The following is a 23596-nucleotide window of genomic DNA, read 5'->3' on the forward strand; positions in this document are numbered from 1 at the left end:
GTAAATAAATGAGCAAATGAATGCACTGGTGGTAAGTACTGGTGGTAAGTGCTGGGGTATGACAATGACTAATAGCAAAGGGTGTGAGGAAGTGAAAAAAATGCATGTGCTGACAGAGGCCTGGATTTGAATCCTGGCTCTTGCCTTTATATGACTTTGGGCAAGTTCTTTATCCTTTCTGTGCCACAGTTTTCTCCTGTGCAAAATAGGGATTAAAATGGCATGTATCTTTCAAGATACACATCAAGTGGTTAGAATGCTGACTGGCACATAGTAAGTACTCAGTATTTACTGGCTTTGTAGAAAATAAGGCTTTGAGAAGCATCTAATATTGTGCCTGGCACCTACTTGGCAACCCATAAGTGGTAACTCTTATGATTAATAAGGGACAGTTCCTATCCTTACAGTGATACTGCCTCAGGGTAGTCTGTCTCTCAGTGGACTGAAGAATGGACCCTGAGTCTGCTTAGCAATAAACAATATTTTATGTAATTCAATCATTTCAAAAGGTCTTCATGTACTCTGCCCACTTCATGACCCAGATGAGATTTAAAAAGCCACAAAAACTGGGTGGCTCCAAAAGACATTTCTGTACAAAGTCCTGAGTTCAAATGGCCAACCTGCCACTAACATGCTCTGTGGCTGTGAGAAGCCCCTTCCTCTCCCTGGGCTGGCTCCTGGGCCTACAGCTGAAGGGATTCACCTGCCCAGGCTTCACGGCCCTTGCAGTTTGGATAGTCCTGCATTCTGTTTTGCAGGTCAGAGGAGAGACAGGCCTTGACCATGCAGGTTCAGTGACTCAGGCTTCATGGGACAGTACCAATGTGAAAAATCCATCTCTCCCTAATTGAAATCTCAAGATACATATTTCCTACCAGTCCTGGCAAGAAATAGCAGAAAATTCATCATCCACACATAAACTGTGTCAATTCCCTTGTCCTGTACAAGTTACTTTGGGGCAAAGGGCCCATCAGTCACAGATGGGACTTCCCATCTCACAGACTGTGTGACCACCAGGAGTACACTGCTGCCTTCCACCCCTTACTGCAGCAGCTCTTCCCAGGAAATGGGCTTGGAGAAGACCTGCTGTCCATAACCATGCTGGCACATCAAAAGGCCTGTCTGAGGCTCAGCAGGTCCCAGGTCAGGCAGGCACTGAACACAAGACCCAACGAAGGGGAGATTCTCCCCAGAACATGTTTCCTTTACAAGTCAAGACCCCCTCAAGACTTAAGAACCTATAAAACAACTGCCTACAGGTAAAATAAGAGCTTCCAGGAATTCTAAAAAGGGAACACTCCTTTTACCAGCATCAAAACGGTAATATCTTCTCAGGCAGATGCAACCAGGGGTCTGGAGGCCAGAGTGTAGGCGCCAGGTGTCCACTGACACCCACTTCAAAGATTTTCCTTGCTTTTTTCTCAGCCACAGGAGGCTCCTGGCTCCTGGCAACATTGTTTCCCACCATGAACCTGACTCCTGATAGTCTGCTTCCTGCGCTCTGAGTACTGAAGTTTCCGCTCAGTCCCAACCACCTGCCCCAGGGAGGACCTAGAGCAGCTGACCCCTTTGCTTTGACCTAGCCCCTCCCTCTCTAGCACTGACACTGGTTTGGCTGAGGCCAGCTCAGTGATGTGATCCAAAGAAACCTGGGGCTCCTACTGAAATTACAGCAAACCCAGGGGTACAGGACAATGTCTCAGTAAAGTAACCTTGATAGTGCCCTGGAGTTGGGTGAGAGTAATCCCAGATTACTGTGGGGTTAATTTACACTGGATAAATGCCAACTCCCTCTTCTCTTCCCCCAGGATGGGAAAGGCAGGCAGCTTGGCAAGACAAGCAGTGACCAGCAATGCTAGCAGAAAAAAACACTTTCTAGACCTGGAGGAGACATGTAGAGGCCGTATTTCCCGTAGACAAGCCAATGGGAATGATTTTTGCTTATTTTTAATGTAAACAGAATACACAAACACATTAAAAACCCCAACATGACACAGGAGAATACACACAGAATTATATATAGGTATTTACAGGCCCTCCAAAGCCAAAAGGAAAAATGGCCCCTCTGGTTAAGGGAAGCTTCTCTTCCTACCTTGTCCCTGTCCAAAATCAAAGTGTTGAGGCAGCTGCAGGAGCCTCTGCAATTACTTCTGCATATAACATAGCAGGAGGCTGGAATAACAACAGAAACCCCCAACCCCCACCCCAGAGCACAACCAAGACACCGTTGTATCTTTTTTTGGCCCTGGCCCTAATCCTAAACTCTCCTCCTTTGCAAGCTGACAAAGCAAGGATTTGTGTGTCTCAGGAGGCATCAGCATGACCCCTGAAATTTAGATGTGCTGTGGAGGGGTTCCCATCCCATTCCAGCTTTCCCAGCCTTGGGCTGATTGTGAAATGAGCCAAAACCAACCATGTCCAAGAGAGGAGGGTGGGAGAAATAAAGGAAGAATGGATCCCAGGCAGAGATGACTGCTTCTGAGCTGGACCCTGGGAACCAATAGGAGGTAAAGCTGGGCTCATCCAAGCCCAGGACAGACTGCAGAAGACACAGTGGGGCTGTGCTGCCACCTGGTGGGAAATGGGAGCACTGCAGCCATGAACTAGGACAGTCCTCCTTTCTCTGTTTCAGTCCCCTAACCAACAGCCTTACTGCAGCAGCTCTTCCCAGGAAATGGGCTTGGCGAAGACCTCCCTTTCTAACCAGAGGTCATAGTTCATCTGAAAGTCCTCAGGGAGGTCCACCCGTTGGCCCAGGACACTCTGCAGGCAGTTGTCCACTGGCAGGAAGTCGGGGTTGCTGTGGGCCCGGTCATAGCGCCGGGTGTTGAAGCGTTCAATGTTGGCACGGAGGGCACACTCCTCTGCCTGGAAGTCCCAAGGCCGGGCATCAAGATCTGAGACAAAGCAGGAAGAACACAGTTAGGAGCCACGCCCTGTAGCAGCTCCCCATGGACTCACTGCAGCTCAGGGGCCTGGCCAGGAATATTGAGTGTCAACTAGGAGCAGGACACCTCCGAGCTCTAGGAATTCCTTCCTAGATCCAAAGGAGAGTCAAGTACAAGCAGAAAAGACAGAAGTACCGACAAAGAGGCTTATACTGTAGAGATTATGTAGACCCAGAGAGGGAGAGCCATGTGTACAACACATTTCTCTCAAAGTGGCAACCTCCCTAGCTCTCTGGGGTCAGAGGGAGGAACCTGGAAATCCTCTCATTTGCTCATTCTCTCTCAACTCCCTGACCAGGTACCGTGTGCCACCGTGGGCCTGCACACATTCACAAGGCACTGAGAGTACAGACACAGTCATTTAGCCATGGTGGTATACTCTAGAAATGCAACAATGTGGCAACACACCCACACAGAGCAGCCCAGGCGGGCAGGGGAGACCCTGCGGGTGGAGAAAGAGCGTCTGCAGAGGCCTAGCAGTGGGAACCACACAGCTATGTTAGGGGACTAAGCACTCCTCGTGCCTGGAGCTCTGGGTATGATGGAGGCTGGACTGACAGCAGGTAACGAGGTTGAAAAGGAAGCTGGGTCAGATTACAGAGGAGGATAATGAAAAAGGACGAGGGAGCCTCATGCTTGAGTCTGAATCTAATTCTAAGGGAAACAGGAAGCTAATGAAGGATTTTACTCAGGGAGGTAACAGCACAGAAGCTGCATGTTGAAAAGATTCACTAGGGTGCCGGGCGCAGTGGCTCATGCCTGTAATCCCAACACTGGGAGGCCAAGGCAGGTGGATCCCTTGAACCCAGGAGTTCAAGAATCACCTGAGAAGGATAGGCACAGTGGCTCACGCCTGTGATCCCAGCACTTTGGGAGGCCGAGGCGGGTGGATCACTTGAGGCCAGGAACTCGAGACCAGCCTGGCTAACATGGTGAAACCCCATCTCTACAAAAAATACAAAAATTAGCTGGACATGGTGGAGTCCAGCTGTAGTCCCAGCTAGTTGGGAGGCTGAGGGGGGAGAATTGCTTAAACTCGGGGGGCGGAGGTTGCAGTGAGCTGAGACCATGCCAGTGCAAACCAGCCTGGGTGACAGAATCTCTGTCTAAAAAAAAAAAAAAAAAAAAAAAGAAACAAAAAACACCCTAGGAAACATGGTGAAACCCTGTCTCTACAAAAAAGATACAATTAGGTGGGCACAGTGGAATGTGCCTGTGGTCCAGCTACTCAGGAGACTAAGGAGGCAGATGTTATGGTGAGCCGAGACCACACTCCAGCCTGGGCCAACAGAGCCCCATCTTTGAAACAGGCCCCATCTTTGAAAAAAATTAAAGTAAAAAAGGATGACTAGGGAAATCTGAGACACTGATGGAGGGGAAGGAACTAGAGGCAGGGAAGCCAGTCAAGAGCTGTAAAAGTTTAGGTGGCCAAAATGGGGATGAAAAGAGGGGACATAGTGTTATGACAATTTCTAGAAAAGGAATGACTTGGAGGTACAGGGAGAGATGGGGATGATCGCAGATACCAAGCCTGGGTAGCTTCTCAAAGTCCTTCCTAGAGTGCCCATCCTGATGCTACAAAAGCAGAAGCTGGGCTCCTTCCTGTTCCTTGGTGGGAAGCTCAGGGCAGAGAAGCACCTGAGTACCACGGGCAGGGAGTGAAAGATGTCACCTTTCCTGACACACTCCCACCCAAATGTGACTGAGTGCAGAGCCTCACCATTGCCGTATGCCCAGTCGTCATTGAGCCGATGCCGCACCTTCTGGTAGATGGCAGACATGGTCTTCATGTTGCTCTTTCGCCACTGCCGCCCCAAGTATTTGGTCTGTACCTTGAGCAGCTTCAGCACGTAGAGCTGCATCATGGCTTGTTTCACCTTTAGGGCCCGCTTCAAGATGGGGGCTGACTTGAACACCACCAGCATCTGGGAAGGGAAACAAGCAAGCAGCCCAAGCTGAAGACAGAAATAAATGCATACACCCCTGGTCACACTGCTGCTTAACCCTTTGGAAGTTAAGGTGACAAACCTTCCCAGTTTCCCTTGGACTGAAGCGTTTCCTAATACATTGGACTTCAAATGCTAAAACCAGTAGAGTTCCAGGCAAACCAGGATGGTTAGTCACCCTAACTAAGGATCACTTTGGAATCTGAAGAAAGCTACGGATTCTTTCCAGAAACATTCCTGTGTACATGTACACATAGTTATCAGAGGATTTAAGGACCTCCCCACCCCAAAGGCATCCACAGACCCAGAGTTAAGGAAGATTCTCAGAACCCTGGTTATGTAACCAATCAAGATTAAGATGACATGGGAAAAGCTCTTCTATAAGTGTAGATTTGTTTTAGTGCATGACTGGGCCTCTTCCAGCTTCCAGTTCAACTCATCAAACTCATCAAGGAACTGGGAACTGGCTCATATAATGCAAGGATATGGCTACAGCAAAGTTAAGTGAGAAGGCACAGTGAGCCCCACCCTAGGGACTCCCTGCTCCCAGCACTCTTCTTTGAGCTCCAAGTTCCAAGCCTGCTGAATGCACTGACTCACTTACCATTGTCCTTGAATGCTTCCACTTTGTCAGCTTGTTCAAGATCCGAAGCAGATTGATACAAGAAAAGAGGTTCCTCCAGCAAAACTGGTTACTGTCACCTGCTTCCTACAGGGTAAACCCAGGAACAATCAGCCCTCACGGCTGCAGTGTGTGCAGCAGTTTCCAAAAGTCCCTCACACATGATCTTAGAAGAGCCGGGTCTTCAGGCCTCTACCAGGAACCCCCTGCTCTCAGAGCAGCCCCAGGACTCCATCCTAGAAGCTGGCAGGGACTAAGGGAAGAGGGAGGCTCCCCAGACTTTTCCTGAAGGAAACATGAACCGTGATACTGGGAGCTGCGGCCTTGGGCTGCCCCAGGGCTCCTACTGCTGAGTCCAGTGTTGAGGGAGAGAAGCCCTCTACGAGGTGAGCTCTGGATCAGCAGCCCTTGAAGATCACACTCCCTGACAAATCCCTAAATCCAAATCTCTCTGCTCTGCAAGAGCCCTCCTCCTGGCCCTTCTGTACACTTAACAGTGCTCTAAAAGCCGGGCACTCCACAGTGACTTCACCTGTGGGAGACACCTCTGTTCCTGTGGTGTTGGGGTAGGCAGGCTCTCTACTCACTAACCCAGGTGCCAAAGGGACAGCCGAGGAGAGCCCAGCCACTCACCAGACTCTCCGCAGTCAGCTCTGGCAGTTCATGCACCACGCAGTGAGGGTAATCCAGGACAGAAATGCTGCAGAGGGGAGAGGATCCAGGTGCCCACCATGAGCAAAAGCCCAGGGCCTAGTGGAGCAGCCGTGCCTGAGCCAGTTCCCAGCCTTCCTCCCTCACTTGTTGGAGCAGAAGTAGGAATCTACCTGGTCTGTCCCACCCGTTTCCCCAGCTATAAGACGAGGAAGTATCTGCTACAAGGGAACTTGTAAGGCACTCCTGTAGCCAGAGGCCAGCTGGTTGATCTTGTAAGGGGCAGAGACCCTCACAGCTTCCCCCATAGCCATCAGTGCAGGGCGGGGGAGGAGATCGCTCAGGGCAACTCACTGATGCCAAGCCTTTCTGGAGAGAGATCTGGCCAGCGCCCTGTGGTATATCACACTGACGAGCAAGTAATGTCAACTATAGCTGGCACCAGGCCAACAGCAGGGGCTAAGAGTCAGCAGATAGGGCATTATAGGGCACATGGCCGAGCCCCTTAGAGAGAGCAAGCAGCCCATGGTCTCCTCAAAAAAAAAAAGTACAGAAGGGACAGGGAAGAAAGTACTAGATCCCGGGATGAAAACCCTCCTGCCCAGGTACAGGCCAAGTCACCTGGGGCACGACTAGCTAGACTCAGATTTGACACACTGGGCTCTCCACAGGCAGGGGCCATGTCTCATTTATCTTTGTGTCCTGATGCCTTGCAGAGCGCTGGCTCGTAGATGCTGGAAAAATGGACGCAGTGGGAAATACCAGCTGGGAACTCTGCTGTCTGACCATATCCGCCCCTTCACGGTCCCTGGCCCTCGTCACCTGTTCTTGGCGGTGATGTAGGACATGATATTTTGATTGAAGAACTTTAGGATCAAAGGAATGCAGTTGGCAAACACCAGGTGCTGGGCCATGTATTCAAACTGAAGCCAACAGGGGAAGAAAAAAAAAGGCGTGGCCCTTGGGACCTTGCCTTCTTTCCTCCAGGGATGAAAGGCCTTGGCTGGAGGGCCATGTCTTAGAACATTCATGCAGAGTTCAAGCGGGTCAAAGGCCAAGGCCCCCGTTCTTGTGGGCTGGAGGAGCAGCAGTGCCCGAGGCCCCAGCCCACAGGACAGGAGGGAAAGCCCTGCGGGTACCTGGTAGACATGGTTCAACTTAAAGTGCTTGAGCAGCAGCAGCAGGACAGCAGAAATGGCCTTAACAATGACCTCTTTGTGGCGGTTTACGTCCACCCCCAGCTTCATGCTCTGCAACACTGTGGTGCTGGAAACACAATTGCCTGGGTAAGCCACCAGCATGTGCAGTACCTCCTTTCTAGGTGCCCACAGAAAAGATGGACTCCTGAGCCTCCCTGGGCAAAGACTCCCACCTCCCCACTCACCCCATGGACATCTCAGAAGTCAGCCCAGGGCTCCCCCATCCACCTCCCAAGCAATGTAGCCTGGCACAATTTATTCCTTCCCCACGATGCCCTCAAATACATTCTTAGTCTGCTTCTCTGCCTTTCCTCTAAAAATGAACTTCTTCTCCTTTCCAAGATCTCCCCTAAGCTTCTGCTGCCATATTAACCTGAGTTCTCCAAAATGTGTTCTGTGGAATACCAGGATATTGGCAAATTTCATGTCAGGAAAAAAGGGTTTTGGAGTCAGATAAATTTAGGAAGCACTGAGTTACATCAGTTTCTTAATTCAGGACTTCTCATTGTACATCTTTATAAAAGGAATTCCTCCTTATAAGAGAAATCCATGAATCAAATATATAGTATGACTCTAGAACCTTTTTTCCAAGGATCATCACATGATGGCCTAGTGTTCTGTGATTCTCCCTCTGGTATTAGCCAATCCCTGCCTTCTCCTTCACCTGGCCATCACTGCCATACTTCAGGGCCACAGCCACCCAGGAGCTGGACTCAGGGCTGGTGGCCCAGGCAGGCAGGAGATCAGGTCAAGGTCCAGGTCCTTCTCAAAGTAGAACATGATCTCAATCTGTACTCTCACATGAAAAACGAGTACAGGGCCCAGGGCAGAAGAGCTCTGAAGAATCTCACTCTATCACCCTGAGCCATTTGCCAGCATTCTGCGTGTCCGCTTACTGGCGAAAAGGGACGTTTCTATACCTGGCACAGGTTCAGCTATTGCTGGCAAGCTGTCTACAAACTAACCCTCCTTATCCCGGTGTCCCGATCACAGCTGGAGAGGGAGGCTTTGGGGAAATGTCCAGGGTGGCCCCATTCATTTTACAGAGGAGGAAATTACTTTCCCCAATTCACTCAGGAGTTCGCTCAGTGGCAGAGTCTACACTAGAATCCAGGCCAACAGGACCAAGCCATCTCCCTAACCAGTGAAACTCTTTAATCTAGTAGTTTCCCTTTTTTTTGAGTCAAAAATACCTACATTTAACCTGTAGAGAAACTGGGCCAATAACAACCAACCTGACAAGAGGAAAACGTTTGCCCTTCTCCATCTATCTTCTGCCCCACCTGCTCCATTCACAGAACGATACTCACGGCATCTCCTCAGGCAAGACATCTGCTAGGATGTTGATTGAGTCTGTTTTAGCTTTTGAGGTGGGTGCTGCAGCCAACAGGATCTTCAGGAGGGCAATCTGGGAAGAGAAGACCATTCAGACACAGGTCTGAGAGCCCAGGGCCAAAATTAAGCTCTGAGCAGTCCTTCTGTTGGTCCACAGGTGGCAGGAGGAGGGCAGGGCCCACTCTAAGGCCACTGTAGTGGGAGGGTCCCACTGCAAGCGCCACTCACCATATACTGAGGCAGGCTGGGGAGCAAGCCTTGGTAGAGGGTTTCTGCAGGGACTTGCTCAACTTCTTCTTCTCCCTTTTAACATAATGGGTACAAGCATAAAACCCCAGCCCAGAATACAATCTCCTGAGCCAGCTTGCTAGCTGTCTACAGGTTTTCCTGTAGACAGTGATGTACATAATGATGTTAATGATAACAGCAAACCCTGAACACAATGTGCCAAGCATTTTACTTGTAATAACTCAGTTCATCCTTATTATTATAACCCTATAAAGGTATTATTATTCCTATTTCACAGACAAGGAAATAAAGCGTAGAGAGACCCAGTAACTGGCCTAAGTTGTCATCCACAAAGTGGTAGATCCAGGCATAAGAGGCAGGTTCCTGACTCAGTCTGTATTCTTAACCCTGCACTAGACCTGTGTCACCCTCTGCACTGGGAGGTGGACTGGGAGTTCTTTGAGGGCAGGGCCTGGGGCAACCTTGTGGTCTAATCCCAGCACAATGCCTGGGAAGAGCTGGGGATCCTGGTGGCTGAAGAGGACCTCCAACTTACCCCTGAGAGAGGGGAGCGGAGGTACTCCTCCTCCATCTGCGCCTGGACCTCTGCAATCGACGTGTACTTGTGCTGGAGGGAGAGATGGGAAAAGAAGGGCTGGGGAAAACATTCTCTGGCCAAACTCCCTGCACTCTAGCAAAAGCCCCACACATTTGTCTTCAAACAGTCTTCTGAAAGAGGATTAAGTCACCACAAAAATCCCTAACTAAAATCCCAAACCCAAACATTTTTTTCTTTTCTTTTTTTTTTTTTTTTTTTTTGAGATAGAGTCTTCCTCTATTGCCCAGACTGGACTGCAGTGGCATGATCTTGGCTCACTGTAACCTTCGCCTCCCAGGTTCAAGCAACTCTCCTGCCCCAGCCTCCCAAATAGCTGGGACTATAGGCATGCACCACCACGCCCAGCTAATTTTTGTATTTTTAGTAGAGATGGGGTTTTGCCATGTTGGTGAGGCTGGTCTTGAACTCCTGACCTTAGGTGATCCACCCACCTCGGCCTCTCAAAGTGCTGGGATTGTAGGCATGAGCCACCATGCCTGGCCCCAAAATATTTTTCTAAATGGGCCCCTTCCTCTTGCAACTAGAGTAGGAAGCCCACAGTAGATAAGAAAAAAGTAAATTAAAGGAGGGAAACAGGCTTTCAGATAGCTACAGTGACAGGAGAAAAACTGAAAGCAAAATCAAATACTCAAAATGCCTAGCTGCAGAGAGACCACTTAGTACTACCAATTCCAAAAATATATTTCAAAACATATCAACAGTTTCACTCCAGACAGCTGTTAGGGGAGATGCCTCTTCCCCACTCTTTTTTTTTTTTTTTTTTTTGAGACGGAGTCTTGCTCTGTTGCCCAGGCTGGAGTGCAGTGGCTGGATCTCGGCTCACTGCAAGCTCTGCCTCCTGGGTTTATGCCATTCTCCTGCCTCAGCCTCCCATGTAGCTGGGACTACAGGTGCCTGCCACCTTGCCCGGCTAGTTTTTTTGTATTTTTAGTAGAGACGGGGTTTCACTGTGTTAGCCAGGATGGTCTCGATCTCCTGACCTCGTGGTCCGCCCGTCTCGGCCTCCCGAAGTGCTGGGATTACAGGCTTGAGCCACCACGCTCGACCTTCTTCCCCACTCTTAATGTTCTCTCCTATGTGGAGGGACAGAGGTTTGCCAAACACCCCTCATCTCTCTCTGCCCCGTCCAGACACTCACTGCTCCCTTCTCTGATCAGAGAGTATGGGAGGGGACACAGGGTAGCCTTGGCTCCACCCTTCTCTTTTCCCTTTAGAACCTGTCTGCCTGCTGAGAGTCTGTGCTCTCTTCTCCGGCCCGCACTGCCTGGGACTGGTAGGTATCTCTGCCTAATTCCGGAACAATGTATTAGGACACTACTGCTGTGTTCTTAAGCCTCATTCTCCACGGCTCTATGAGCTAGAAAGTTGGCATTACAATCTCCATCTGCCTACTCCTCTATTTCAACTGCCTGAGAACGTGGGCAAGGAAAAGGAGGGTTATTTATTGAGCTCTGTAGAATTCCAACTGTCAAGTAATATAATCCTTTTTTTTTTGTTTGTTTTTAAAGAATCCAGGTCTCACTCTGCGGCCCAGGCTAGAGTGCAGGAGCATGATCATAGCTCACTGTAGCCTTGATCTCCTGTGCTCAAACAGTCCCCCTGCATCAGCCTCTTCAGTAGCTGGACTACAGGCGTATGCCTTGGTGCCCAGTGGTCAGGTAATACAATCTTTAAAGACTTTCCAGTCAGTCCCAAACAAAAGCTCAGCTAAAACAAGTAAAACTTATAATAAAACAAGCAAAACTTGTGAAAGACTGTTTGCAAGGTTATTCCAAAGTCCACCCTGGCCTCTACCCCAGGTTCTTGCAGGCAGACAACAGTCTTAAAAGGCTTCTCCCTACAGGCTGGTTTCACTTTACTCACTTCGGACCAAACAAGCCAAATACTCACCCAAAGCCACTCACCTGTTTCAGAGTCTTGATGCTTTCGTGGATTGGCCTGGGTAGCCCCACCACTGTGTTCGTGTCACTGGAGAATAAAGAAGGCCCTGTGTTGAGCCTCGACATTAATTCACCTGGGATCCCAAACACCAAAGGCTGGGAGAGCTAACAGCAAAACGAACTCGGCTTCCACTCACCTGCCTAGTGTGTAACCTATAAATTTGCTGCGGCTGGACTCGAGGAACATCTCAATATCTTTCTCTCTGCCACATCCCCCAAAAAAAGAGAGAGAAAAAGGTTTTTAGCAAATGCTATTTCAAGGTGTTACAGTTAACAAAAACATAGAGCATCCAGAAACTGTGAGGCCAGGAGAAGAAAAAGTCTCCCACAACTGTTTTTCTCTTTGAAAAAAGGGAAAAAATAGAAATTTTCAGAGAATTTTAATGTTTCTTATAATTTTGCTGGATCAATAACCTGGAAATATATTACATGTTAACTAGTTTTTTCATAAAATTAAAGAGATACATTAAACTTAAAAACATACTTTATTCAGATAGTATGAACAAGTTTGTCAACAGACTTTCTTAAATACTAAAACTTTGTTAAACAATTAAAGCTACAGGCTACTGATTTTTCATGTAGGTCACATTTTCCTATCCCAAACAATCAGCATACCTTGCATTTTCTGATGATCTGTTTTGCATTCCCTTCACAGATCACTGAAAACTGAGGCTTTACCTGGATCAAGAAAGTGACTTCTATATCCTCTCACATGTTCATCTATTTCTTAAGTTGCTGCCTATCAAACAGACACCATTTATATATCTCCAGGTACCTTCCCATCCATCGATGTACCCACATATATCTCAAACATTTTCATTATGGCTCTAAAGAAACTCTTCCTTAATCTATCATTTTTCCCTTAAAAATCATATACAACCCCGGGAGGGGTGGGGACATGTTTGCTTAAATGCTTTTGTTTTTATTTGTTTCCTATCCCCCTTCACTAGCACGTCTAACCAAGAGCTAACTCCAATTACTGACTCAGTAGCCACATGGGGGCCATGTTGTGTGAGACCAGCAAGGCTAGCCTCCCTGAGACCCTCAGGACAGCACCAGGCACTTTAAGAGAGCCTCATCCCAGAGCCACGGTCAGCCTGCCCTGCAGAGGACCACACACGGTGACACAGGCCAGGCGGCAGGCCTGAGGGTGTGAGGGCTCTGGCCTCAGGAGCTATGAGTGCTCTGGAGGTCTGAGACTCACCTGACCTTGGGAGCCCAGGGGAGCCCTTTGGGGCAGGTCAGCCTGTCGGTCTGTGGGTGCTGTAGTGGGGGAGGCATCACTTCATCCCGTTCCAGGGGGAACGTCTCCCCCTCCAGACTGTTGTCATCATCATTCTCCTCTTCCTCTTCTCGAGAGTCATCAGCCTTGTAGGGATCCCGCTCGTTGAAGGCATCTAGGTTGTCCTGCTTTATCAGAGCCTGAAACCAGGGAAGCGAGATGAGACAAGAGCCAATTGAGGATGCAGACTAGGGAAGTGCAGCTGGAGGAGACACAGCGCACAGGGGTGTCAGGTAGAGGCAGGAACAGTGGAAAAACCAGAGGGGGAGTCAAGACGGGGGCCAAACCATCAAGTACTTCTTGCTCCAGTCTCTCAAAAGCACCACGTGCTGAGCACCCACCATAAACTGGACCAGAGCTAGGACAAAGTGTCCTTGCTGTGGAGGCATGATTCTAACTAGTTGATTAGAGATCATTTCCAGCAGCCCTGCTCCTCCAAGGACTGTGCTGCTGCAAGCATACACCTTGAGGGCCCTCAGGAGTCACAGGGACCTCTGTCACCCTCACCTTGTGCTCTCGGCGGCCCCGTTTCTGCTGCTGCTCAATCAAGTCTGAAGCAGATGCTGGTGGAGAGGCTGCCCTCATGTTGCGAATCACTTTGATGCTGTCCTCAGGAAGTGGGGGGAGGCCCAGGATGCTGCGCTTCTCAGCCTTCATGCTCTGCAGCTCCTCAAAGCCGCCCAGCGTGCACTGCATCACAGACAGGGAAGCAGAGCCAGGGTCAACGTGTCCACAGGGCTGGTCCCTGACCATTGTGTCGGGCTCAGAAGCACCCATCACATCATGACCCACGTCTTTATAGAGACCCAGGCAACCCCTGAACAACGGACTGAAGCCACTCCCGAGGAGAATTCCGCAACATTCGCAAGGGAAAGGAGAAAAAGGAACAAGGAAAGAACAGAGATGCAGGCTGACTGACCCTAGTGCAGAGACACTAACTCTGCACCTATGACATACTCTTCGTTTAAAAAGCAAAGAGCCTAACCCTGCAAGTTCCTAGAAAAGTTGGTGAGACTACTCATGTTTCACGAGTTGTACATGCGAGTCTTTCCAAGTCAAACTGGAAATACAGTTGGTTGCTCAAATTTAAAAGAAAAAAAAAAAGCTTCATCTAAACATCTCCCAAGAAACAGAAACCCCAGCACCATGCAGCAATTTTAGATTGCTTAGTTTTGCTGTTTCTGAGCAGTTCAGCTTTCCTCTCTGGCCTTAGCAAGGCTTTGTGAAGAACAGGATGTGTGGCCAAGATAAAAATGCGTCAATGACTCAAGAAACCCTACACTTACTGAGCCCTGGCTCCAGAGCTGACCCATTCTGAAAGGAAGGATGAGCCCCAGTGTAACAGAGGCCCAACTCACCTCCACTGCCTCCCCATGCCACTCCTCCTGGGAAGGCCTCCTGGCATGGCCTGGCTGCTAACAATGCTCCAAAGCCCAGTGTGCTGGACGGCCCACCCTGGCACCCAGTCCCTCCCTACCTAGACACAGAGTCGGGTTGACACCATACCCTGAAGAAAATGGAGGCTGGCTCAGGGCTCACGCTTGCCCCCCCTTCAAGTGACATCCTACCAGGGCCCCAATTACACCAGCTTTAACTTTGCCTTAAATCCCTTTACAAACTCCAGGTCCAGAGCTGCTTGCTGAGAGGCAACTTGTCTGGGGGAGAGCTGTTCTATGACAGAAAACATCTTCCAGGAGTCAGGGAGCCAACAGTCTATTCTGACTCAAGGCCTATGTCCTCATTGGCTGCAATGGGACAATAGTGGCACTTACTTTGTCATCTCCTTTTAGCGCTTTTTAAATAATTTTTTTTTTTTTTACCAAAGCAGTTTTATAGTCACATAATTCAATATTCAAAAGGATATTCAAGGAACAGTCTCCTTACTGCCCATCCCCTAGCACCTGAGTTCTCCTCCAAGGAGGTGCTCACCAATACTGTCTTCCAGAGCAGCAAGAGAACTTTCTTCATGGGGAAGTGAGGGGCATGACCACTGCAAAATTTGGTCACCATCCCAAACAGCATGATGGCAAACGGCTCACTGTTGTACAGCGGGGAGCCTGGAGGTGACACAAAGGTATCAGGACCCTCCCAAAGCCTTCCGCCTCAGCTTCCAGGCAGGGCCTCTAGAGAGGATCCCCAGGGTCCTACCCAGTTCAGCTCTGAAGGTCTGCCGCATGGTCCTCCACTCAGCCTTGTCACCCTCACACTCCTGGTGAACGGTCTCCACTATCAGGTACATGATGTTGAGCAGGACCCTGAGGACAAGAGCCTGCTCACAATGAAGTAGGATGGTGGGGGGGTCAAAGGAGCACCCTAGTGTCTAACAAAGTGCTTACACAAAGCAGGGGCTTAATATTAATAAATGGTAGCTGAATAAATGAATATGAACAAGAATGGCCAAAAGCATTTACTGCCCTAAGCTTCCTGAAAAGAAAAGCACCAGAGGTGGTAGTGAGGTATAGGGTCAAAGCAGAACAGGGTCACAGCGAGAACAAAAACAGGGTTTATGATGAGGAAGTGGAAAGCAGGAGCTGAGAGGTGACACCCAGGGATCCTAACACCTAGGAGGGAACACTACAACCACCTAGTCTAAAAACTTCCAAATTCATAAAAAGAGCCAGATTTCAACCTGCCAAAACTGAAGGGTGATCTTGGTGTTCAGCAGTTGCTGTGAGCTCCTGGGCAGCTATGAAACATTAGGAAGCTGTCGGGTCTAACCCAGTGAAGATGAGGATCAAGCTGTGTACACAAGGCGGCGGGAGCCCTGGGAACATTATCAAGTGTTTCACCCAAATACAAAACACCCACAACTGGGTCCTGAGTAACAGTGTGAGTAGGAGGCCCACACTTAGCTGTGGCTCTAAGTCACCTGACCCTGGATTGCCTTTGGGAGTCTTAACCCAGAGCCCCACCTAGGATGAGCCCTCAGCAGTTCCTACTAAGCATTCACAGTGAGCCCATCAAACGTGCAGATGACGTGTACAGAAGCACACACAGCAAGGACACCCACAGCCAGCCTCCCACACCCTGCTCTGATCTCATCTCTGACTAACGCTCAGAAGCCCAGGCTTGCTGCTCGCCTCACCTGAGGTCTGTGCTGTCAGCCAGGGAGATGGCGGGCTTCCTCACAGCACTGCTGCAGGCGGCACTGTTGCTGCAGGAGATTTTGAGAGTCAGCATCTTCCTCCAAGAAGGAAGATAAGTGATGTCCCTGACAAGTACTGACCAATGGGGACACAAAATCCTGTGATACATGCTTGGACTGCACAAGAAGCCACAGGATCCGATGGCTAAGAACCCAGGCCATGGCTGGGCACAGTGGCTCACGCCTGTAATCCCAACACCATTTGGGAAGCCGAGGCGGGTGGATCACCTGAGGTCAAGAGTTTGAGACCAGCCTGGCCAACATGGCGAAACCCCATCTCTACTAAAAATACAAAAATTAGCCCGGTGTGGTGGCGGGCACCTGTAATCCCAGCTACTCAGGAGGCCGAGGCCGGAGAATTGCTTGAATTGCTTGAAGCCAGGAGTTGGAGGTTGCAGTGAGCCAAGTTCGTGCCATTGCACTCCAGCCTGGGCAACAGAACAAGACTCTCAAAAAAAAAAAAAACAAAAAAAAAACCAAAAAAAAAAGAGACAAACAAGCAAAAAAAAAACCCAGTCATGCACTGGACTGCCACAGTTTGAATCCTGGCTCTAACTGTGCCTTAGTTTCCTCATCTGTAAAATGGGGATGATAGCAGTACCTATATCCTTAACATGAATTAGCACCTGTAATATCCTGAGAACAATGCCCGGGACACATAGGCACTCAGTGAGTGGTCTTAGCTATTATCATTGATGGCGTTATCCTTAGATGAGCGGCAGCTGACCTGTCCACTGGACAAAGGTGACACAGGCAAGGCCAGGCACTGGTTGAACCCATGTGTCAGTCTTGTGCCTGGCCTCCTGCCAAGCGGGGAACTGCAGGGCGAACACAGCAGAGTCTATAGGTTCAAAAGAGAGCTCAAAGTGAGGAGTCTTCTTCTGAGGAGCAGCCCCGCAAAGCCAGGGTAGGGCCTACACTGTCTGGTGTAAAAACTCTGGCATCAGGGAGCTGCAGGGACCTGTCATTAGTCTCCATTAATCTTCAAGGTGTAAGTGACCAACTCCATTATTCAACCCAGGTGGTCAGAACACAGCCTGGGACCAGACTTTCTGCCCCATGTGGCCCATTTAACCCTCTCAAAGCCAGTTAGTTCTGTAAGCTGTGTCCCCCTTCCCACCCAGCCTCCCCTTCCCTATTCAGCCTCTCAAAAATGCTCACTCTATTTCCATGTTCAGAAGCTCCACCAGAGCATTGAACGTGCCCACCTCCAGGAGGAGAAAGATGTTGTAGCGCATCCAGGACTGCACCTCTGCCTCCGAGCTGCACTCCCCAAACGTGCCTGCAACACAGGGTTCAGTTCACTGAGCCCCTCCCTGCATCTGAGTGGGCAGAGGTGCTAGGGAATCCTGGGGAGGTCCACTCAATACCTTGAGCAACATAGAGAATTGCTCGAGCCACCTTAAGTCTCTTCTCCCTGGCAGTGACTTCCAAGCCATCCAGGAGCCTCATGGCATGGGTCCGGTGCTGGTTAGTGTCCAGCTCAGTCCACTTCTTGTCTGTCACTGCAGGGCAAGAAACCAGTTACACCTCAGCCTAGAAAAATATTCACAATGGCATGGACCCATGTTAACTCACCAATTTCAGGACTGCCATAGGACCAGAAAGACAAGTTACCCTCTATGTAAGTGGTAAGATCATACTGCTGCCCTATGAATTTGATTTCCAAACTGAAACGCTGGTATTTTGGGCGCAATTTTAATCACATGAATTATTTTTTCTCCCCCAATATGCACATTCTGAAAAGCCCCCACGGATGTGCCACAAGCCCACTCTACATGTATCTGGCTTTGAACCATCAGGGTTCAGCAGGCTTCTCAGGCCGTTCAAGGATGACTCAGGTCATTCAGATGCCTAAAAGAAACCTGCAGCTCTCATCATGCAGGGCAAAGGAAGCAAGAAGTGGGGGAAATCATCTCACCATGGATCCGGAAGTCCTCCTCAAAGCATTTTCGATTCATCAGGAATTCTGGCCCTTCCGTGTAACTGTAAAGCTCTGTTGGAACAAAGTCTCATCACCATTGGTTCCATGTCTGCATTGCACACCAAGTCTCACATGTGCAGAGAAGGCAAGGCATTTGCTTCCACTCTCAACTCTGGCCCTGAGTCATAGTGAGTCCTAGAACAAGCTCTCTAATTATGAAGTGGATCTTAGTTCTCTAATGTGCACAATAGAGAGAACCAGAGTGCCAGAATGCCATCTGGACACTTCCTGTCCGATGTGCATCCATCCCACCATGCCATGCCAGGGCTGACGGCCACCTGGGATGCGCCTCTCAAGTGGCTGCTACCTCTTGAGCAGGACATGTATTACAGAGGCTGGAGAAGCAGCTTACACCGACCTCGCATTACATGAGAGTGGCAGTGGCAGCAGCAGATGGGCACAGATGCAGGCATCCCTCATGACCCATTGCTGGAGGAGAGACCACTATCAGGGTCACAGTGGATAGCCAAGGAACATCACTGTCTCACAATGGGACTGGGCTCTAGTCAGCTTCATAAAAGTAAAGGACAACACAAAGTTATAAGATACACAAGGCTTGAATCAAATAACATGTTATATATATACACATATATACATATATACATACACATATACACATGTACATATACACACATACATATATATACACATATACACATATACGCACATATATGCATATATACACACATATATACATATATGCACTATATTTACATATATACACATATACATATATATACATATATACACATATACACATATACACACACACACATATATATATCTGATAGAACTAACTAGGGAAAGCAATGAAGCCCTAAATGATATTCATTCTTAATTTTCTTAAAGACCAATAAGGAAAAAACTACCCCCAAATAACACAAAGGTCCCTGCCTTACCCGAGAGCTCTGCAGCCCACTTGTCTGTGTCAGCATACTCAAACTCCAGGTCTGGTGACTCCGAATAGCCCTGCTGACAAAAGGAGAGAGCTTTAGGAAAAACGATCATGCTGTTTGTCAAAGAAACACATGCTTCGAGATGCTGTTGTTACAGGACACCAGTGCCTCCACTTTTCTGATGTTTTTTCACATTTTGTTTCCTAAAACCTCTCAGAGTATCCTATACCTTTCCTTCAGAACACTTATCATAACTTAACATTATAGGATGTGTTTAGTGTCTGCCTTTCCACAAGACTGCAAGTTCCCTGAGAACAAGAACATCATCCATTTAGCTTACCAATGATTTCACAAGGTCCAGCATAGTACTTGGCATGAATAAGTGAATGAATGAATGGTTTATACTCACATATTTGTTAAATGAACAAATACAAGGTTTCTATGTATTTTGTGTAGTAAATGACCATTCCATGTGATGCTAAGATTCCAGAAGTCTTAACTTCTTTCTGGCTAGTGAGCTGTCAACAGCTCAGGACAAAAATGAGTATTGAAACCCTCAGCTTTCCCCGCCTTTGTCTCAAATTTCAGTGAGAACTGATAAAGAAGGCCGCCGCCAAACAGATCAACTTCCCTCCCACATATAAGAGAGAACGTGACAAAGACAGTCTTTTTCCTGTTGGAAACAGGTGATTACTGAGAATACACCATCTTGGAAGGCTTGTACTGGGAAGAGAGAAGTGAGAAACAAATAGGTAAAGTCCTTAGGTTTAATTACAATCTACCTGGGAAGACAAAGACCAGCCACAAAATGACATACCCACAAATGGCCAGACGAGGTGGCTCACGCCTATAATTCCAGCACTTTGGGAGGCCGAGGTGGGCGGGTCATTTGAGGTCAGGAGTTTGAAACCAGCTTGGCCAACATGGTAAAACCCCATCTCTAATAAAAACATAAAAATTAGCCAGGCATGGTGGGGCGTGCCTGTAGTCCCAGCTACTGGGGAGGCTAAGGCAGGAGAATCGCTTGAGCCCCAGAAGTAGAGGTTGCAGTGAGCCAAGATCACGCCACTACACTCCAGCTTGGGAGACAGAGGGAGATTCTGTCTCAAAACAAAACAAAGCAAAACAAAAAACATACCCACAAACAAGAACTCCACATTGTGTTCAGAGACAACAGTGTACACTTTGACAAGTTATTGAGCTTCAGTTTCTTCACTCATTGAATGGCAATGATGAAAATCTACTCTGAAGATTTTTAAGGACTAATCAAAATTATGTAGTACACAGTGGGCTCTCATCAAATGTCAGCCTCCCTCTCCTCCAGGCATTCACTGATCAGGCTCCCAAACTACCGATTTCAACTATGACTAAAGAAAGATCACGGCATCAGCCTCTTTTTTTTTTTTTTTTTTCTGAGACGGAGTCTCGCTCTGTCGCCCAAGCTGAAGTGCAGTGGCCGGATCTTAGCTCACTGCAAGCTGCGCCTCCCGGGTTTACGCCATTCTCCTGCCTTAGCCTCCTGAGTAGCTGGGACTACAGGCGCCCGCCACCACGCCCAGCTAGTTTTTTGTATTTTTTTTAGTAGAGACGGGGTTTCACTGTGTTAGCCAGGATGGTCTCGATCTCCTGACCTCGTGATCCGCCCGTCTCCGCCTCCCAAAGTGCTGGGATTACAGGCTTGAGCCACCGTGCCCGGCAGCCTCTCTAAAGAAATGGATTTAGACAGGTCTCTGCTTAAATGTGTCTATTTGACTGGTCTTTCATGTAACGAGTCTATGTGGAAATTTTTTTTTTTTTTGAGACGGGGAGAGTTTCAGTCTTGTCACCTAGGCTGGAGTGCAATGGTGCAATCTCGGCTCACTGCAAACCTCCGCCTCCCAGGTTCAAGCAATTCTCCTGTCTCAGGCTCCTGCCACCAAGCCTGGCTAATTTTTGTACTTTTAGTAGAGATGGGGTTTCACCACATTGGCCAGGCTGGTCTGGAACTCCTGACCTCAGGTGATCCGCCCGCCTCGGCCTCCCCAAGTGCTGGGATTATAGGCCTGAGCCATTGGACCCGTCCGCTATGTGGAAATTAAAGGGTAAAAAGAGAAATTAAAATTCGTCAAAGGGTATTTATTTGACCATTCATAGCTACTCAGACAAATTTTAAACCATTTTTCAAAATAACTCCTCTCATGATGAAGGCAGGTTCACCCCCCTCCACTTTTGTAACCTTCTACACTTGCAAAACTGAGTAGTTACCACTGATGTCCATCATCCCACCATGCAAGGGCTCCTAAAAGGTCAGTGTCATTGTTTTTTCAAAGAATTCACTCCAAGCTCAAATTACGTCTACTTCGGGCTTGCCAATTGTTGACACGTTTTCTCAGGGGTTTAGGCTTGCTAACAAAAAATAAAAGCTTCTGAGGAACTGATTTCACAGGTCTAAAGATAGTATCATTGCTCTTTGGTATGAATTGGTACACTATGCTTGGACAATGAGGAATTCCCTCTCATTAACTTGGCTGATCAGGTTGGCTACTGATCAATCTAGGAGATGGCATAGTAAGTGCTCTGGGAACCTGCTGATTAAGAAGCCCTAAAACGCCGCGACATGAGTATCTTCATTCATGAATTCTGCAAAGGGAGGTAGTGGGAGGAATTCTTTAACTTGGGGTGAGGTTACTAGTCAGCTCCAGACTATGCCATCTCCAGAACGGCAGGAACGGCTCACTGGCGAGACGAATGAATGCTGGGTCCTAACGGATGCTTAAAATGTCTATTTCTCATCTTTAACAGTTCAGTAGCAGGCGCACTGGGCACAACACCCACCACAGGCACTGTCAACCCCACGGCCTGATCTGGCTGAGGTCAGAACAGGGCATGTTTCCCCCTCCTACTCTCGGAACCTACGGCAGCGCAATACTCTCAGTGATAATTAGCTCGGTCCGGCTCTAACTGCCTTCTAGATTCTCGCCGGTACCTTTCCTGCCCACAAGCGCCTTCCTCTGTACACGGCAGGACCCAGGAGCTGGCGCCTGCGTGCCAGGGGCAGAGGCCCGAGATGATTAGGTTGGGGGCGCGGCCGCCCAGCGCCCTGGAGTGCACCCAGACCCCCAACTCCTCAGCCCCGAGCAGGGGCGAAGGCGTTTTCCCCAGGGGCTGGGGCCTCGAGGCCACGCCCACAGCCGGGGCCCAAGGGAGCAAACCAGCAGTTGCCGGCTCCGGGAAGCTCTCCCGGGCGGCGGAGCTCTAGCAAGGACCCCAGCTTCATGCCCTCGACCCCAGGAGCTGCAAGCCTCGCTTCCTGCTCCTTTCGCTGTATACTGACAGTTCTCGGCCGGGCTCTACCGAGCCCTCTGGGAAGCCCAACCTGGTCCCGACAGTGGCTTCGGGCCCGGGACCCCCGACGCCGCCCGCCCGGGTGCGAGCCTCGCCCCCCGAAGCTCCTGACCTCCGAGTCTTTGCGCTGGTTGCGGTTGAACTCCCGGGCTTTGCCCCCAGGAAGGAGGCCCGCGCCGACCCGCGGTGCCCCGGGTGGTGGCTGTGCGGTTGCCGGCGGCGGAGGTGGCGGAGGCTGGGGCTGCTTGTTGTTCACGATCAGAGGGCCCGGACCGCCGGCTGCCGGCTCCATCTTGGCTGCTCCACACCCCCAGGTTGACTCGGGGACAACCGCCGTGATGCAAGTCTCGCGTGATTTTCTCGAGGAAATTTCCCTGGCCGCCATATTAAGTGTGGCGGCCAGTGTCAGAAGACATCTTGGCTGACCAACAGCTCGCGATATTCTGTCTGCAGCCCTTCCGTTGTTGATCTTTGTAGTTTTCCTCCTTTCAGTTTCAGTTTAGAAGTAATTTTATCTGTGAGGCTTCCCTGAGCTTTTTCAGTTTAGTTACCCCTCCTTCCTCTAAATCGCTTTGCACTTATCACTGATAGCCTTGTTCAAGGCTTAGGCGGAATTTTGTAATGAACAAAATGGATAGGATCCTAGTCTTCACAGAGTTGCAGTTGTGACAAGTGCTAATCATTCAACAAACATTTGATAAATGTCTCCTGTGCACCAAGCAGTGGGATAAAATGAGGAACAAGTGTCTGCAGTCATGGTACATAACAGTGCTTGGTGAGTCAGACAAACAGTAGACAAATATAGAGAAATAAATGCTGAAAAGTGTTAAAGGAAAATTTGTTCACGGCACTAATTAAAGATGGTAAGGCAGACTTTGTGTAAGAGAGCCCATGGTGATAGTTACAGGGACCACTACAACCAGACCTTGCAGTGAAGAAGAGGAATTAGACTCAACTCTGACTCCAACAAGAAACAGTGGAGATTTATAACCAAAGAGCAGGATGACGGTCAGTGGACGGAAAACTGTCATGCCCGACCGTGTGAAGAGACCACCAAACAGGCTTTGTGTGAGCAACATGGCTGTTTATTTCACCTGGGTGCAGGCGGGCTGAGTCTGAAAAGAGAGTCAGCGAAGGGAGATAAGGGTGGGGCCGTTTTACAGGATTTGGGTAGGTAAAGGAAAATTGCAGTCAAAGGGGGGTTGTTCTCTGGCGGGCAGGAGTGGGAGTCAAAAGGTGCTCAGTGGGGGAGCTTTTTGAGCCAGGATGAGCCAGGCACAAGATAATGTCATCGCTTAAGGCAAGGACTGACCATTTTCACTTCTTTTGGGGTGGAATGTCATCAGGTAAGGCGGGGCAGGGCCTTTTTCACGTTTTTTGTGATTCTTCAGTTACTTCAGGCCATCTGGGCGTATATGTGCAAGTCACAGGGGATGCGATGGCTTGGCTTGGGCTCAGAGGCCTGACAAAAACTACT

The 23596-nt window shown here is 49.1% G+C and overlaps 1 protein-coding gene across 1 annotated transcript; it reads right to left on the bottom strand.

The window, feature by feature from the left end:
• Positions 1-1931: 1931 nt before the first annotated feature.
• On the bottom strand, positions 1932-22496 carry STRIP1 (striatin interacting protein 1). The gene is made up of 21 exons (XM_007977651.3): positions 22232-22496; positions 18799-18868; positions 17837-17911; positions 17286-17420; positions 17077-17197; positions 15856-15924; positions 14919-15025; positions 14700-14827; positions 13278-13460; positions 12693-12910; positions 11626-11691; positions 11453-11516; positions 9486-9557; positions 8930-9004; positions 8677-8774; positions 7307-7433; positions 6990-7090; positions 6150-6216; positions 5499-5603; positions 4669-4873; positions 1932-2897 (listed from the first exon to the last, which is right to left on the bottom strand). Exons 1-21 carry the CDS (start codon positions 22409-22411, stop codon positions 2650-2652), a joined length of 2514 nt encoding a protein of 837 aa, XP_007975842.3. The 5' UTR covers positions 22412-22496; the 3' UTR covers positions 1932-2649.
• Between the last annotated feature and the right edge of the window lie 1100 nt (positions 22497-23596).

The sequence above is a fragment of the Chlorocebus sabaeus genome, chromosome 20 (genome assembly GCF_047675955.1).
Source record: "Chlorocebus sabaeus isolate Y175 chromosome 20, mChlSab1.0.hap1, whole genome shotgun sequence".
Lineage (NCBI taxonomy): Eukaryota > Metazoa > Chordata > Mammalia > Primates > Cercopithecidae > Chlorocebus > Chlorocebus sabaeus.